The sequence below is a fragment of the Mastomys coucha genome, unplaced genomic scaffold (assembly GCF_008632895.1).
Source record: "Mastomys coucha isolate ucsf_1 unplaced genomic scaffold, UCSF_Mcou_1 pScaffold21, whole genome shotgun sequence".
NCBI classification, from domain to species: Eukaryota; Metazoa; Chordata; class Mammalia; order Rodentia; family Muridae; genus Mastomys; species Mastomys coucha.
Genome location: NW_022196904.1, coordinates 79,267,137 through 79,285,300, shown reverse-complemented (window position 1 = coordinate 79,285,300; position 18,164 = coordinate 79,267,137). Strand labels below are relative to the sequence as shown.

The 18,164-nt window shown below is 39.9% G+C and overlaps 1 protein-coding gene across 19 annotated transcripts in view; it reads right to left on the bottom strand.

Moving 5' to 3' along the window:
* Nucleotides 1-351: 351 nt before the first annotated feature.
* Sytl2 (synaptotagmin like 2) overlaps nt 352-18,164 on the bottom strand; it is a 147,235-nt gene continuing 129,422 nt past the window's right edge. For 14 of the 19 annotated variants that reach the window (XM_031387318.1, XM_031387317.1, XM_031387319.1 and 11 more), the window contains 8 exons: nt 16,820-16,939; nt 15,357-15,526; nt 11,680-11,782; nt 9,481-9,651; nt 7,982-8,060; nt 5,658-5,757; nt 2,219-2,424; nt 352-1,391 (listed from right to left, as the gene is read on the bottom strand). In XM_031387318.1, the coding sequence (XP_031243178.1) occupies nt 1,246-1,391; nt 2,219-2,424; nt 5,658-5,757; nt 7,982-8,060; nt 9,481-9,651; nt 11,680-11,782; nt 15,357-15,526; nt 16,820-16,939 (1,095 nt within the window). In that variant the 3' untranslated portion in view covers nt 352-1,245. The remainder of the gene's footprint in view (nt 1,392-2,218; nt 2,425-5,657; nt 5,758-7,981; nt 8,061-9,480; nt 9,652-11,679; nt 11,783-15,356; nt 15,527-16,819; nt 16,940-18,164) is intronic. The other 5 variants (XM_031387325.1, XM_031387327.1, XM_031387333.1 and 2 more) reach the window with 1 other exon arrangement.

Below are 18,164 nucleotides of genomic sequence, written 5' to 3'. Positions count from 1 at the left end.
TTGGTCTACAGAGTGAGGGCCAGGACAGCAAGGGTTATACAGAGAAACCCTGTCTCAAACAAAAAGAAAAAAGAAAAAAGAAAACGAAAAAAAAAAAAAAAAGAAAAATTTAAGAAGAAACATTAACTTATCTTCAACAATAAATGCTGACTTATTTTCAAGCTTCTCAACAAGTCTTTTTAAAGTAAAAATTCTGCCTACTATCACAATCAGAGAGCTCAGTTAGATGAGACAATGCTGAGAGCTGTATAGAAGACTCCAGAGAAATTAGCCATACTAGAGAATTTATATTTTAGGATTCCTAGTACAATGTATGTTTTTAAATCTAAGAAGTGAGGCTAAACTACCAACACAATTTAAACCATGATAATTTATTCTAAGGGTTTTTACAAAATACCTTATGAAAATTATACATAGGAAGTCCAATATAGTTGAGCAATTTATATTCTGATTGAAACTTTGTAGCAAAGCATATCTGTGACTACTTTATGCTGTTTTAATATAGTAAAATTATAAGAAAACCATCAATTATGTGCAGTATTTTAGCATAGCCTTATAAAATATAGACTTGCCACCCATTTTAGCAAAAATTAAGCCAAAATAAGCCAAGAGCTGAATTCCATATGCAGCCAGTAGGTGGCACCAACGTCCATTTGAGACTGAGAAGGTGAGGTTACAGGAGTTCGGGTGTGTAGGGGGTTTCTCAAGGCAGATTTATGAGCAGTGAAGTCAGTCTTACTGCCCTAAGATGGAATTCAATGTTTCATTAGAGGTTATTAAGTAAATAGTCATCATATTATGTAGGTCGTTGTCATCACCGCTTTCCTTCCTCTCTCCGCCCCATCCCAGGAGTTTCCTCGTTGCTTTGCCCAGACCCTTCCTATTTAGAAGCCCAGCAAGCATTTCGATAACCAAATGGCAGGCCTGAACTGCAACACAGATTGTGGTACAAAACATGTAAAGCTAGCTTTTTCTTTGGTGTGGAAGCAACAGTTCAGTTTTTCCTAGCTTGTCCAACTGTCTCCTTGAATGTTGGCATCACACCACACTTCTACTGGGCCGTACATCTTGTCATCGTTTAACTCCCTGGAGTTGTGCAACCAAAAAAATGCATGCAGATTAAGTTGAGCATGCTTCAAAAAGTCATTAGTGACAACGGGGGAGAGGATATTTGTCTATGAAGTCAACTCTCATGCTCAGATCTCCCGGGGAGTAGTTTTTGATCACGGAATAAACCGACGAGAATCACTTGGAAAGCTTGGCAATCAGAAGCATCCTGAGGGGCAGCATCGCTTCAACCCAAGTGTTGGGAGAGTTTACCATCTTCTCCCAGAGAGCGACTTCCTCAGAAGTAGAATCCATCCAATCCACTTCAGTCCCGTAGCTTTTTCCTGAAAGATAGTTTTACATTTTCGTTTACATTTCCCTCTGGGGGTGGGGGGCAGGGAAGTCAAAGAAGAGTGCGCACACACCCAGAGAGCAAGCACATCTGGGGCATGAGGAAGAACTAGTTTACTACCCAAGTAGTTTATCTTAATCCTCATGGCTCCTAGGCGATTCATCTTCACCTGAATGTGAATGTGAAAACTGGATGATAATTTTTCAGGGCACAGAGATGCCTTAGGAATACTGGCAAAAGTGTTTTGCCTGGAAGACTCAGTCTCATAACTTGCCTCAGAAATGAACTGCTTATTACCATTATTGTTATTATTATTTTATTTTGGAGTATCTGTTCCTTTGGCACTATTACTAACTGCCTCCTGGAACCGTGAAATAAATGTCATAATGTAAATAAAAGACTTAACACACGGATGAAATGGTAGTCTCTGTAATTGTTCAGAGTAGACTTAGCTTGTTCACCTATCTCCTTGACTGTTGGCACCACCTGTCTTCTTGGGCATACCTCTTGTCATTGTTTAACTTTCTTGAGCCATGCAATTAAAAAAAAATGCATGTACACTGACTTGGACATGCTACTTAGTACTTACCAGGTAAGGAGATTTGTCCACAAAGTCAGAATTTTCAAGCTCTGATTTTGGAACCTGCCAATAGTAACTTAAGTTCTGAAAGGACACAGACTCTGGATTCTGCAGACCCTCATAACCAAGAACCCTTGGACCCCAATGACCTTTCACTCCATGATTTCATTACAATTAGGACTTTGGCATTTCCTGGAGAGTTAGGCTCATAGAAAATTAAACTCGTTAACAAACGTTACCTGTTCCAAAGCCGATCCGGAGACCTCCCAGGAATTGGTTGGTTAGTTTATAATGGTCCCAGACCGTGAGCTCTACGCAGGCTTCCATCAGATCTTCAGGCCTGAACCCATCATACACCATGGTATGGTTGAAGACGGGGTTGGTGGTTTTTCCCACAGCTCTTGTCTTCTGGCGACTTTTTCTACTGGTATCTGGAAGGATGGTACTATAAAACGAGAAAATGATGCGAGGGAATCTTAGTTAAGAAAGTGAACATTGATGTTGTCGGTACTCCTCAGCACAGCTATCAGACAGGCAGTGGAAGAAGAAAGCATGAAAGCCACGTGTGTGGCTCATATCTAGAATCCCAGCATCCATCAGGCTGAGGTAGGAAGACTGAAGTGAGTCTTAAAAGCAAAACGAAAAGAAACTAGGGAGATAGCTGTTAAGCGGAATGCTTTGGCAAGCATGAGGACCTGAGTTCTATCACCAGAATCCATACCAAAAGCTGAGCAGGGTAGTATGAACGTTTAATCCCAGTGCTAGGAATTTAATAAAAATGAAAGAATTCCCGAGTCTCTGTAGCCATGCAGAAGAGCCTAATTGGTAAGAGCCAGGCCAGTGAGAGACTCAGTCTCAAAGAAAGTGGATTCCATTCCTAAGAAAAATACTTAAGGCTCTCCTCTGGCTTTCACATGCATGTGTGCGGACACACATACACACACACACACACACCAGAGAGAGAGCACATGTTGGAGAGGTCCTCCTGGTAGCTTTGTAAAAGTCTACAGGGGAAGATACATTGTGCTGGAAAGATTAGGCACAGAAGCCGTCAAACTGAAGCTTGACTCTGAGACTTACTGACTATGAATTCCAGGAATGTCACTCAACTTCTCCAACACTTGCTTCCTCAGTACAAAGTTGTTGGAATGGTGATGTTGACTTTCAGAGATTGACATTAGAACTAAGTAATATGCTGCATACACAGCTCTGTTAATAGTGAGTACTTAATGTGGTAGGAGCTGCTAGTGGCTTCTCTTAGAATTTAGCACAGATGAACTGAAGGCTGTCAGGCTTAGAAAAACACACACACAAAAAAAGATCACATATAGCCAGGTGGTGGTGGCTCACGCCTTTAATCCCAGCACTTGGGAGGCAGAGGCAGGTGGATTTCTGAGTTCGAGGCTAGCCTAGTCTACAGAGTAAGTTCCAGACAGCCAAGGCTACACAGAGAAACCCTGTCTCGAAAAACCAAAAAAAAAAAAAAAAAAAAAAAAAAAAAAAAAAAAAAAATCAAAAAAAAATTACATATAGTGTGTGTGCGTTGTGTGTGTATATTCGGAGAGGAAGAGTAAAGGCAGAATTGTCTAGGAAGGATACAGAGGGAATAAACAGAAGGGGGTGAGATTGAGAAAGATGGGAGAGCAGAAATACTCAAAGCACATTGTGTACTTTGAAATGTTTTTATTTGATCTATGTCCTTATATAGTCTAGTACTATGTACAATGGATATGTCAATGGGGATTAATTAATCAATTGATTGGTTAAAACATAAAACCACTTCACAAGTTCACAAGGCTTTTTATCTGTTTGTAATGGGCATGAGCTTCTTCATATCGCATTGTCCTTTTGATCTCATAAAAAAGCATTGATTAAAATGTAAAAAATAATCATAGTTAAACCCTATAAATATAAAATATAATTTTTACAGATTAATGTATATCAGTGTAATAAACATTGGTAAGAAAATAAATGGATTAAATATGGAAAATATGCCATATGATCACAATGATAAACTTCATATAATTATTATATATTAGAAATTTTGTTGTAATTTGAGAATTATTGGTTAATATTTCCTGGAACCAATTATTTAAAACTTTAGAACTTCAAGGGGGAGGGAATAGGGGTTTGCTTTAGTTTTTGGTTTTTTATTTTATTCTTTCTTTCTTTTCTCCTTCCTTTTTTGAAGGGGAACCTGGGAAAGGAGATATTGTAAATAAAGAAAACATTTAATAAAAAAAATTTTAGAACTTCAGTGTATTCCTGATTGTCAACCTAAGGAATTAATGTCATATAAAATTGGGGAAAAGAGAGAGAGAGAGAAAGAGAGAGAGAGAGAGAGGGAGAGAGAGAGAGATCTCCAACAGGCTAGGTTTGACTTTTAGAATAAATAATTTGACAATTTTGAAATCACACGTGTTTCATTTATGATAATAACCAAATGAACATTAACTTGCCATGGCTCTGATAAAGACAAGAAAGTCTGAGAGTGGGAGACTGTCCTGAACTGAATTACCTTGCCAGATAACCTAGGCAAACAAGGCCATATCATATACACACAAAAATCTACATCATCTATGCCTACACAGTATAACTTATCTTCTGGTAGGGTCACTAGGGATAAAACTGGAGCTAGGCCACACCAGTATCCACTCAGTGATTGTTTATTAGATGCAGTCATTTTATATGTATAACAGAGAGGAAAGTTTGCTGTCTGAAGACTCAAAGTATCTTATGTGCTAACTCCTGCTTGGAACTTGATGAGCAAATAACTCACAAAATATTTGCAATTTGATGCAAATAGGGGAGAGAAAGAGATTGAGAGTGAGCAAGCAAGAGAGAGAGAGAGAGAGAGAAAGAGAGAGAGAGAAAGAGAGAGAGAGAGAGAGAGAAACCAAAACAAACAGAACATAGGAAACAAGAGAAATCCTCCCTTGTTCCCTAAGAAGCCAAATAGAGTGACATCCAGCATTAACATTTTGTTAAACTATTGTTCTGGTTAGTCTTATGTCAACTTGACATAAGCTAGAGTCATCCGAAAGGAGGGAACCTCAGTTGAGAAACTGACTCCATAAGATCCAGCTGTAAGGCATTCTCTTAATTAGTGATTGATGAGAGTGGACCCTGCCCATTGTAAATCAGGCCATCCCTGGGCTAGTGGTCCTGGGTTCTATAAGAAAGTAGACTGAACAAGCCATGGGAAGCAAGTCAGTAAGCAGCACCACTCTGTGGTTTCTGTATCAGCTCCTGCCTCTAGATTCCTGCCCTACTTGAGTTCCTGTCCTGATTTCCTGTTGGTGATATGAAAACATAAGCCAAACAAACCTTTTCTCTCCAATCTGACTTTTGGTTATGGTGTTTTGTTACAGCAACAGAAACCCAAACTAAGATATCTATTTTGTAGTAAGAATTGTTCTCAGCAATGGAGGTTCCCCAGAAGGCATTACAACTGAGTTTCAAATGTCTAGCTTCATTTGTAGACACAATCTCTTAGGTTTGATTTTAAAACCAAATAAAACTTTGGGAGCTGATGCCATAGACTCTTATAGTTTGATGTGTCAAATAATCTGTAAGTGATGGGTGGTAACATCACTGATACAGACACTGAACTGACACCAGCCAGCAAAGACAAGGCTACAGGAGAGCTAAGGAAAGTGGAATCATGAATGTTCTTACCATTTAACAAAAGAATTTAGGTGGCTCCCCCTCAGCAGTGGGAGGTCAAGGCATTCCTTCACCCAGATGTGGACTTCTCCAGTTGTAGGAAGCTTTTTGCCTGTTGTTAACCAAGGAAAACAAAATATGTTGTCATTTCTTGTTGGAAAAGATGTCACCTTGCATATAGGATAGTACAAGGAAACAAGGTAATGCTTAACAGTATTAAGCTGATTAAGCTTATAAACATTCAGCTGTGTGCTTCTTAGTCTGAATGTCCTGACGTCAGCTAGCTCTATAAAAATAGGAGTGACTGTCGATAGGTGCTCTGAGAGAGAGGGTCACTTTTCTTTAAGGATGCGCCTCTGTTCTGTTGTACTTGAGGTTTGGGGCAGGGAAGGACACAAAATTGTCTTGGTAGGTAAAGGCAGATCTGGGTGGAGTTGGGAGGGGGCCAAATATAATCCAAATACACGGCATAAAATTCAAAGAACTAATAAAAATGAGAAGAACAATTCTGGACAGTGGGAACATTCATATTGCTTCCAAGAACAGGGCATTTGTCTTTTGGGAGTCTCACTTGGTTCAGCAACATCAGACATCAGGGGTATGGATCATTAGTTTACAATTATATTCACAAGTCTCAAGACAATGCACAACCCCTTCAAATATCATGGCCAGTGTGAAGTGGTGAACTGGAAGACATTTCAAAGGCAGACGAGTGTAAAGTAACCAAAACTAGATGCTGGCTTTTTGTTTTTATAGCTCCTTCTCCATCCTGCTAAACATCCTTACATGTATAATAAGGCTATTGAATATACAAGTATAATTGTTAGTATCATGGATAATTACTAAGAAGCTGGTTTAGTCTGAAGTTATTGCTAGACTGCTAGCATATAAACAGAGGAACACTATTAGATTTTTCTGGGTGGTTTAGTACAGTCAACTAAACCATACTCATTATTCTACAGCTACATCTATAAAGTACTCATATGTGTGTGTGTGTGTGATACACACACACATATACACACAATAAATACAATAAATAATTTATGCCCCTTGGAAATTTATGTGGCTTTACAGGAGAAATCAATTTAAATAAAAGTAATGTAAATAAAAGCACAAAAATGAAACATGGCGTGAAATGTCAAGCTATTACCACAATGCTTTACAAAATGATGTGCTTAATGAGTACTAGCTGAGTCAGGAAAAGCTTTGTGGAGATGAGACTATGCCTGAGACTTAGGTAGGTTGAGGAAGGAAAGGAAAATGTAGAGAGAATCACCTACAGAGTAAAACCAGACAAGGGAAAGAACACTGCAAACAATTAATTCCCTCAGCCCTCACCACCAAGCCAGTGAGGAAAATTAGAAACAGCACTTCACAGGCTGACCTCAAGGGACAGGATACAAACTTATATGCAAAAGACCCAGAAGTTATAGAATAATGGTTGGGCCACAATTTAGCTTAAAAATATATTTTGCCCTTCCTCTTTTTCTTCTTCTCCTTCTCCTCCTTTTCCTTCTTCTCCTTCCTCTCTCTTTTCTTCTTTCTCCTCTTCTCTTCTTCCTCCTCTTCTTTTTTCTTTTAAGTGTAAAATGCTCTTCTCTTCTTTTTCTTTTCTTCTTTGTTCCTTTCATCTTCCTTCTCCCCTTCATTTCTTCGTTTAAGTGTAGAATGCCCTTTTCTAATTCAACCTGTGCCTTCACCAGCCATCATTATTCCTTTCCTCAGTAGCTTTATGGCTTAGTTATTGAATACATGAGCTACCCAGCTCCTGACTCAACTAAATTTCTACAGCTTCTAAGGACACTCTGCCTGGGAAAGTAGTTGAGGGTGGGATCCGGCATTCATTTCAGCCAGTTTTTTGAACTTGTTGAACTGGCTGGAGATCTAAGGTCCCAGTGCGAAGTCAAAACAAGGACTTTGTACATGGCCGGAAAAGACAGAACAAAGAATTTCCTCATAGAAGTGGGAAGTAAATTGGTATTTCCTACACTCTGGGAAATGGCAAAGGGGAGCTGCTGCTTAAAGAGAGTGGTTAAAGTGCTGTTTAACGGGCCAATGAAAAGGTTCTGGGAATCTGCTCCACAGCGAGGTCAGTATAGCTGATTAGATCATTGAGCTAAATGGTGAAGGCAGTAGGAATTATGTATTTCTTACCATAAGAGAAATAATGAGATTTTTCTAGTTTACAAATATAAGTTGACTCCTTCGGTCTATATAATTATTAACTTAATATGTGTTCTCGGGAATCCATCTTTGAAAACGTAATAGAACCCAAGATATCTGGAGAGCATGAGGTAAGCAGAGGGTTTGAATGTGAGGACAAAGTCATTGCATACCAGGGCTTGGCTCCGGAACATATTGGAGAGCTAGCTTCATTTCACCTCTGTTTTCTGTCTCAAGGGCAACTGGTGCCGTCTGAAAAAAACAAAAAACAAAACCAAAGGAATGTTAGCAGGTGTAAGGAACAGATGTTTTTCTAACCTGTTAGTGAATACTGTGTTACTGGACCATATCTGTCCCATTTCTGAGAATATGGATCACTTGTTTGCTCCAAATTTTCAAATTTAGTTTTTCCTCTGCATCCAAGCTATGTAATTATTTTTATAAGAAAAAAATGTTACTGTTGGGCAGTAACACCACTCCAGGAAGCTTGGTAAGGTAGAGCAGGTTGAGATCTAGAGACTCGGTGGGCACACACCTGAGACTTAGGCGACCCTGCCAGATTCCTGGCCTGGAACATGTGCCACATTCTTCACGTGACCTGAAGTCGCATAGGCCCAGAATAGAGTTCTCCAAGCTAATGAGCTACCCAAGGCCCGGAGGGCTTAGCCAATAAACTTTCCTTCCCAGACATTCCTCCCTGCAAAAGGTATTTTACCTCAGGTCCACCCTGAGAAATGGGTACTGCATAGTTACGCAGCAATTTTCTGCCAGGAACAGCTAATAATTGATATGGTTAAATATGGACTGTCTCTTTCATCAAGACCTGCCGTGAGGAACCTGGGGGAACGCCTTTGTCTACAGACCTGTAGCACAACTCTCCCATGGAAGGCCCATCTATGCTTCCTGACTAACTCTGCCAAGCTAAGGACAATCACCCCTGGGACAAGACAAAGCTTCCCCTTCCCCTAGCAGTAGGCTAGACACTGTCCCCCGCCTGCGGGCCCCCGACTCCGATCTTGGATCTTCTGAGACCCCCAACAGTGCCTGGATGTCCAAGGGTCAGAGAATCCCCGCCTCAGCCCCAGCCTCATCACAGGCCCCGGGACCCCTGAGCCAGCTCCAGCTTCCCCACATCTCAGAGTGCACTTTCCCACCCCTCGAGCAGTGTCTTTAGAGCTTCCCCGAAGCCCAGCAAGTGTAGTCAAACTCCCTGAGTTCCACCTCCCAAGTGGCCACGCCCTGAAGAGTAAGCCCATAATGATAGCAACTGGGGGCTATCCTAGGAAGACCATGAGTCTGAGGCTACCTTAGGTTATTGGGCATGTTCCAAACAAGCATGGGCTATGTAATAAGACCCTGTAACTAAGCAAAATAAGGCACATTCTTCTTAAGGGACAATCTCACCATACGCTAGACTCAAAGTCTATCTCAGATTTCAAAGGATTGGAGCACTTAAGTGACCTTCTTGAAGACTGAAGTCAGACATTTGCATGGGATGATGTAAGTTCTCCTATAATTTTAAAAACTCTTTCTTTACCAAACACACAACCTAAGTTCAATCCTAGCTTCATGGTCCCACGTTCCACACTGGCACTGTGAGGCAAATGCCACTGGGCTTTTCCTTGTACACCAGATCGTAACCCATCACACAAAGAAGGGAATCTGAACCCACCTTCCTCTTCAGCGGGTACCACTTCAGCTGTTTGTTCTGTTTGCTGTCCCAGTCCCAGGTTTCTAGGTCAAGTTCCACCTCCCCCAGGAAGCTGTTGCGCTTAAAAGTATCCCGATGCCAAACAGACAGGTTCAACTTCTGCGTCTTTAAAGACTGCCTTTCAATTTTATACTGCAGCAAAGAGAAGAAAGTGAAAACGGAGACTAGCGTCACCTTATGCCAAAGTTATGACACCGAGATGACAGCTCATCTGTGTGGATCCAAAATGTCTCCTCTGCTTGGTTTCTGGACTCAAAGGGCTTGCAAGGGCATCTTACTCCACGTGTCTGATTTCAAAGAGCTAAAGCCCCATCTTTCATGAATGCGGATGCTTTCCCCTCTGCTGGAAAAGGCAAACCGTGGTTCAAATATCATAGCTGGAAACAGCTTTCCAAAAACAGAAGTCAACTATTCAACCTTTGTTGGATACTTTTACACGAAATAGATCATAAATCAGGTTCAATCTAAAAATATAATTCAAATCGAATCTAGTTATGTTTTTCTACTGAAAGACAAGGTCTTTTCTTAGAGTTCTCTTTCTTTCTTTCTTTCTTTCTTTCTTTCTTTCTTTCTTTCTTCCTTCCTTCCTTCCTTCCTTCCTTCCTTCCTTCCTTTCTTTCTTTCTTCCTTCCTTCCTTCCTTCCTTCCTTTCTTTCTTTCTTTCTTTCTTTCTTTCTTTCTTTCTTTCTTTCTTTCTTTCTTTTTGAGGGAAGGTCTCATTTAAGAACTGCTGCACAAACTTGCTATGTAGATGAGGCTAACATCGCATTCCTCTGACCTCCTCTCCATGGTCTCAGATTATAGGTGTGTGCTACCATGCCCAACTAGACTTCACTATTTAAAACAGCTTTGGGTTCACAGAAAACTTAAAGACAAGATATACCATATGCCCCCATACAACTTCTGCCCTACAAACAGCCTCCCATATTATCAGATCAAAACACAATTTTTTTTTCCTTAAAAACGTAGACTTGATTTTTCCAGCCTCACATGGCTAGGTGGAAAAGACTTGGTGTCCTAACAGTTTTTCATCTCAAATTAAGTCACTCCTTGATTATATATAATCGTGGGAGGAATAATAGTACTTCCAATCTAAAAATAATCTCCATTTGGCTTTGTGACATATTACATGAAGGTCCATTTTGGTTATATCAGACCTACCATTCCCTGAATTTACTATTTAAATTTGCTGGCTTTTGCTGAGTATAGGGTTGAAGCAGCTGACCCAGAAATAGCTAGGGTCCTGGGATATGTCACAGTCAAACGTTAATTACAAACTTGCTGCACGAATCCACAGATGACTAATTCAGTCACGGATGACTGCCCCCATCATCACTTAACTGCTTCTTCCCTTTCTCCTGGAGGATTATCAAATACTTGTAGTTTTCCGAAGCAGAGAATGAATAACACCTCTTATTTAAGTGATTTGTCAATCATACCAGATATCACATGACATCCCATGTAGGTAGACAAAGAATGTATGTGAGCTAGGCAACTTTCTGTTTACGGCCCACCCATCCATCTTTCCAATAAACATTTCTGTGGTGTTCCCTACTCTAAACACTGTGCTGTGAATCAGTATGAGTTAAATGCCTAATGTGGGGCATTAACTCATTCAATGTCTAGTCGGTGATTCTCGAAGGGGGTAGGTGAGTACCATTCTTTCCCCCTTTGCAGATATGGAAATTACCATTTGCCTCATTTCTGAGATCTGAGGTGCCAGAGTGTTATACACATCTATACAGTCTATACGCACTACAGGATTAGTCCTTATCCTTGTGGAACTTAACCCTTAGTGTCAAGGTTAAAGTACTAAATGTTGACATAGGCCGTCATAAGCAAGGTTAGGGAGTCAGCTGCCAACAGAGGAATTATGGTTGCTGTGGTAGAAGTATTTGCGAGTAGCTTAAGGCGCAGTTAAGAAAGGATTGGGGGGGAGGGGAGTCTATTCCAGCCAGCGGGAACAGAAAATGTGGGAGTGCGAAGAAGACACACTTCTGCTGAATTCTAGAAAGGAACACACTGTGGCTGGAACAAAGATAAAGGTGGTTGAGGCTGGGGCGCTGACATTTCAAGTACAGACACCATCCAAGCAGACATGATTATTTCAATGCCCAGGTCATCACGAAAGCTTTGTCTGTGGCCAGAGTTTAGAAATACCCGCAGTATCTCGTTGTATACAGGATTCAAGGTCTTCTTCACTACAAGTGTCTTCTTCTTGCCCATCTTCCCTTTGTCTGGGAGCAGGTAGGTCTTTACATATCTAAGAGAGAAACGCGGAGAGATGCGGAAGTCAGAGAAGATGAAAGTGATGTGTTCACATCTACCTTTTACAACACATTGAAAACTGGAAGCAGAAATGATCCTGTGGTGCTGATAAAAACAGTAAAAAGGAAATGTTCCTGTCTACACCTTTATATTTTAAAATATTTAAATGGACTAAGAGATTCTAGTAGAATGGATCATTTAATGTTGCTTTAAGATTTTTTTAAATGGAAATTTCTTTTTTTTAAAAAAAATTCTGTTTCCTAATGTAGCTCAAGCAGGCCTCAAGCTCACAATTCTCCTGTCCACTTGTATTATAGGTGTGAGCCACCACGACTAGTCTTGAATTCATTATTTTCCACTGGTTTTCCTGATGCAGTACATAAGGGAAAATAGGCAGCAGACTTCTAGTATAATGTGTAATTCTTCTGGTCTGTTTCCTACTGATAAAAGACTTTGGTGACTGTGAGATTTGCGTGCTATTACTTTGTTACCATCTTACAAACAAATTAATCTCAGCACACATCTGCTTGGTCCATCCATATTTAGTATAAAAACAATGAAGGATGCCAAGGAAGCTCTTCTGTGCAAAAAAAAAAAAAAGGAAAAAAGGAGGTCCAGGGAGTTGTTCAGTGTGTGTGTGGGGGGGGGGAGGTGCAGAGGGGACCTGTCACACAAACCTGATGACATGAATTTGGCTACTCAGAACTTACATAAAAACTGAATAGGATGGTATGCACCTGTAATCCCAGCCCTTTTACAATGGCGTGGGAGAGAGTGACAGGAGAATCCTCCTGGAACTCATAGCCCACTTTCCATGGAGTGTGAGGAATCCACAAGATAGACTTTGCCTTAAAACAGGGTGGAAGCAGAGAACTGATTCCTGAAAATTACAAGGTTTACCCTCTGACCACCACATACATGCTATTACATGCGGAATTAATGCACTCACATCCACATCACTCATATACATCCACATACAACACAGAGAGAGAGAGAGAGAGAGAGAGAGGAGAGAGAGAGAGAGAGAGAGAGAGAGAGAGAGAGAGAGAGAGAGAGAGAGAGAGAGAGAGAGAGAGAGAGAGAGAGAGAGAGAGAAAGGAGGAAAAAAAGAAGAGGTCAAGGTGAGAAGAGTGTTCACTCAAATTAGGGACATATGGAAAGTCTTATGGATATGGACAGCCTTAAGAATATCTGCTACTTAGCAAAATTATTTTTTAAAAACCCTTTAAAGGGATTTTGACTGCATAGATCAGTGAAGCCAAACCCTAGAAGCCACAAGTTATTAAGTGAAAAAAAAAATCCTACTGCCAGATGTGAATTGTCTAAATTGTTGGTCAGAGAGGTTACCAGAGCTGCACCTCCGAATAATATGGGCTACTGACATTGGTCTTGGTTGGCCCACTAGAACTATATACTAAGACCTAATTGCCTAAATACACCACCCACTTTGGTGGCAGGACAGAGAGTAACAAAGCTGAAAGTGACCTGGAAATTTATTTCACTGGTTAGCTTTCACAGTGTTGCAAGTGTTATACTCTATATAAGCCTCCAGGAGAGAAAAGTAATCAGCTATCTTACCAGCAGGGTACCCTTCGTGCTGACCTACTAGGCAGGACAAGCTCACTAATGCAACAGTAACACAGATGTCATAGGGGTAACCAACCACTTTCTGATTGGAGTTGAGGTCTGTTCCACAGGTCGTAACTCATACCCGGGAAACCTTGGTCAAAACTCCATGGCAGTGGTCATGGGGGAACCTACTCTTCTTATTTTGCTAAATGAACATGCTATCAACCTGCCTTCTAAATGTTTGTGTTTATAGCCATAGATCAGTGCTTCCCTTAGTCTTGGTCAGAGAAGCTTCCTTTTGCTGTGGGATGATTCTAGTGCAGAGACTCATAACTGGTCAAAATGAGAACAAGACCTTTGAGTGCTCATCCCTAAATGGGTCATCTCTATCAATCTCCTCAACCCCCAAGCTCAGGGAACATTGGAGGAAGAAGGGTAGAAAGAATATAAGAGATGGAGGTTGAAGAAGAGTGCTACTGAACACTCTTTTGGACATGACACGGGGTTACCCTCATGAGCTCGTGGCAGCTGTGGGTACCTATGCAAGATGGAGAACACCAACATTCCAGGATGCATTGGAGAAGGATTCGTGAGGCCCTAACCCTAGTTGAGGAGCTATGAGCAACAGATGGTTGATGGGGAAGGAGGAGATATTTTTCTTCAAGGGTTCAGCCATGATAAAAATCACCAATGATAAATTACCCATGATACAATAACCATGGTTATGATTTTAAAAAAAACTTATTTATAATCATGCAAGAAACCTTAATTAATCTTGTGTTTTGTTGTTTTTTTATAGAAATCCTTGGGAGCAGGAAGAGAACACATTGGGATAAAGAGAGGTTCCAGAGGGAGTGGGAAAGGGACAAGAGAAGGGGATGGGGAGGAGAGAATAAGAGTGAAATGTATTATATACATGTATGAAATTGTGAAAGAATAAATAAAAATTATTTTTAGAAAGAAGAAATGGGGTTGGAGAAATGGCTCAGTGGTTCAGAGCACTTCCACTGTTTCAGAGGATCTGGGCTGGTTCCCACCACCGACATGCAGCTCACAACCATGTTCAACTTGAGTCCTAGAGGCTCTGATTCTCTCCTGGCTTCTATAGGCACCAGGCTCTCGTTTGGCTCATATACATACATGCAAGCAACACACTCATAAATAAGTAAAATTACATGTCTAAAAATACAGAAAGGGAACGTTTCACCATTTGATGTATATAAGCACCTCCTAACTTTTAGTGGGTTGTATTTAGAATGATTATGGTTTTCCACTCTACTCTGTAATGAAACAGTACATTGCTCTTTGAAATAAAATAAAAACAAAAGCCAACTGGGAATGACCCAGAAAAATGGTGGCAAATCAGACTTCTTCAAAGGCCAACCTTCAAACAAATTGAAATGCATTCACTCCCGTGATTTAAAAGATGAATTCTTCCTAAAGTTCCAATGTAAGACTTAACTGCATTTATTACTTATTTGTTTTGAGACAGGGGTCTTCCTATACAGCAGAAGTTTGCTTCCAACTTAGCATCCTCCAGCCTCTACCTGGGGTTACAGATGTGTGCCACCACAATTGGCTATGTAGGACATAATTTAAATATGGGAACTACTTTATTATTAAGTCAAGTATTTTTACAACAATGAACATTATGAAGTCTGTTCCTTGTGTCTCTAATTTTAAAAAAGTTTTGAAATCTGCTAGGAGGAGTAGGAGTCTGATTTTGCTGCCTCTGAATCCATCTTTATGGTGTACTTGTCTCTAATCTTGGTCTCAAGTGTTGCCTTCAAAGTCCCCAAACTGAAATATTTAGTGCTTCTCTGCATCTTTTTTATAATCGAATGTTTGGTATATTGGTTTATAAAGTAACCAACTTTTCAAAGACCCTTTTAAACACAAACACACACAGACTGTCTTTGATGGCTTTGATTCCTTGATCCCTACCAGATTGACTGAGAACTAAGAAAAAAACGGGTGAGTCCTCCCGGGTCTGTACTTACGGGTCTGAGCGCTGTTTCTTAACATCTGCTGCTGCTAAGTCCTTACACTGAGCCACAAACACGTGCAGCTCTTTCAGGGACTCCACATAGTCGATTGCAAACTGCACGCTTCCTTTCACTTCTAGGTTGCCAAAGTCTCCACTGTAAATGCTCATCACACTGCCACTCGCCTGGGTGCATCAGAAACAGGCAGTGTTTAAGTCTCATTCCTGACACCCCAGTGCAAGCAGCTCACACACAGTCCCTGCTTGGCATTATGCTTCTAGCTTGCATATAAAACCAGTTAATTTGATATGGCATAAGGTAATACCAACACAGGTGATCTGATATGGTACATATGATTAGGTTTTACGTTAAGTTGATCCTAAGTGACAGATAATAGTGCAATGCAAAGTTATTTAGATGTGAGTTCATCTCAAAACAGGGTGGTTTTATGCGAGGTGGCATTCTCTGTTAGCCATGCTTAAAAAGAGTTTAAAATGCTAAAGAAAAAGGATGCAAGAAACTCTAGGCACAATTCACAGTGACACATCGCTTAAAATTCCATGGCACTACAAAGGAATTTTACCATGCTTCTTATCCTCTGAATTTAGAGAAATGCTTGCTGAGCCTTGTGCTTTTGAGTTCAGGAAGGGTAGACTATATATGATTGATGAAGGGAACTTAGAGCCTTCCCAAGGCATACATAGATTATCGGGGGGGGCGCGGGGGAATCAATTTAAATAGATTTTTTTAAAAGGGCTTCAGAAATACAAGGCTAGTAAGAATTTGAGCATGGTGTCATTTGTCTAGTATACCTGGTGAGCTATATGAATGTGTATGAATAGTAGAAAAATATTTAAAGAAGTACATGACAATGCCATTTCATATGTATATTTCTATATGGACACCACATGAGCTACCTTAATTTATGGGAGAAGTTCCGTATAATCACATACACTTCCACCAAATCTGAGCACCTGTGCTTCGGAAGCTTTCCATTTAAAAGCCTGTTCTGGATCCTTCTGGAAGGCAACGGAGTACTATCCCATTCCTTACAGATTCAATCAAAATTTCAAGAGGCTTATTTAAGAGACAACTGTACAACTGTATGCCAGCAAGTTGTACATAAAGTCATGTCTGAGATAAGCAAGTTCTGTAATATCTACTCTGTTACACACACACACAAAAAAAAAAAAAAAAAAAAAAAAAAAAAAAAAAAAAAAAGAAAAGAAAAGAAAAAAAAGAAAGGAAGAGAATGGTTCATATTGTTGCCAATTTTTAAAGCATATCAAAAAGGTTGTTGTTGTTTTTTTAATTATAATGAGAATTGGAATATATAGCTAGCTGGAAGGTAATTAGAAATTAAAGAAAAATGACGTTTTAGAGCTAAGACAAAAGGCTATTTTACAGTGAGCAGGGGCATAGAAGAGCAAAGTTTAGAGCAGCAGAGAGAGATTAAGATGGAGCCTTTGTTTACATACAGAGGACAAGGACGTCATGCCAGAGGAGCTGCTAAGATTGGTTAATGAGCTGGGGCTCTTCTTGGATCTCCTGAGCTGGTAGCTGCTCTCTGATGCTGTGTCTGTTTCTCTGTCATCGCTCTACAAGACATCATATCACATATGCAGTGTTTATATTTGGAATGAGTCAAGGTCAGAATATCTTAAGTTTGGAATGAGTCAACGTTAGAATCTATGTCCACACGAGGATGGTATCTTATTACACACTGATCTGTGACATTTCCCAAAGGCAGTGGATGCTAGGGCTAATTGCTAGGGATTCTGGATGGAATGGTGGTCTGCAGTGGACCTCACCTAAGAGAGAAGTGTGCTAAGAGGATGACAAAGTGATCTTTCACCACAAAATGACCCCCAGGACCTAGGGAAGACAGCACCGCTGTGAGCTTTCTTGTTGTCACTCTTTCACTCTTTTAATGTCTATCTTCCCTAGAGATTATATATATATATATACATATATGTATATTTATATATATCATAAAACATCTATAAAATCCAAAGTGTAAAATACCATGCTTAAGTCTTTTCATTCTTAATATTTTAGTTTTAGCTTTCTTAAAAATCAATATCTTTTGCTAAAAGATACTATTAAACTAAGAATAATCAGAGCTAGTCTGATGAGTTTCAATTACATTTTATATTTTTAAATGTAAAGCACCCCTTATGTAACCTATAGTGGTGTTGTATTCATCCTTGTGTTGCTGAAGTCTATTAAATCATCCATTCACTAGCTTTCAACACATTGCTTTAGAAATTACAAAGCAATAGGATACTGATTTTAAATACATCCCAAGGAACATCTACTTAGAACAAGGAAGGAAAACAGCAGTGACAAATTCAATTGAGCTTATACTTAAAGCTTGATGAATGTTTTCTTATACGGTTCATTATTCATAACAGCTTTATTTTGGGAATGCAGGACCTATGGAGCAGCACAATGGCCCCAGGGTTGTGGAAGAGTAGTTAGTTCATGCCAGCATATTCCAGGATCATGCGATTACTCCTCAGTATCATAGATGCCAATTATAATGCAGATTAATGAAGGAGTTAAAGAAAAAAATTAATGACTTACATGGAAGAGAAAATAATCTTGTCTTGGGGAGTTTTAGAAAAATCCATACCTTTTAAATATCTCTGATGTTATATTCCCTTCCCACACACTAAACAATCAATTCCCCTCTCTCAGAACACATTATATATTCTACTAGTATACCAGATCATTAATGAGTCATGGGAGGATGGGACCCTGTCTTGTTGGCCTAGTGCAGCATTTTTCACATAGCTAGCACTCAATAAATACATGTGACTA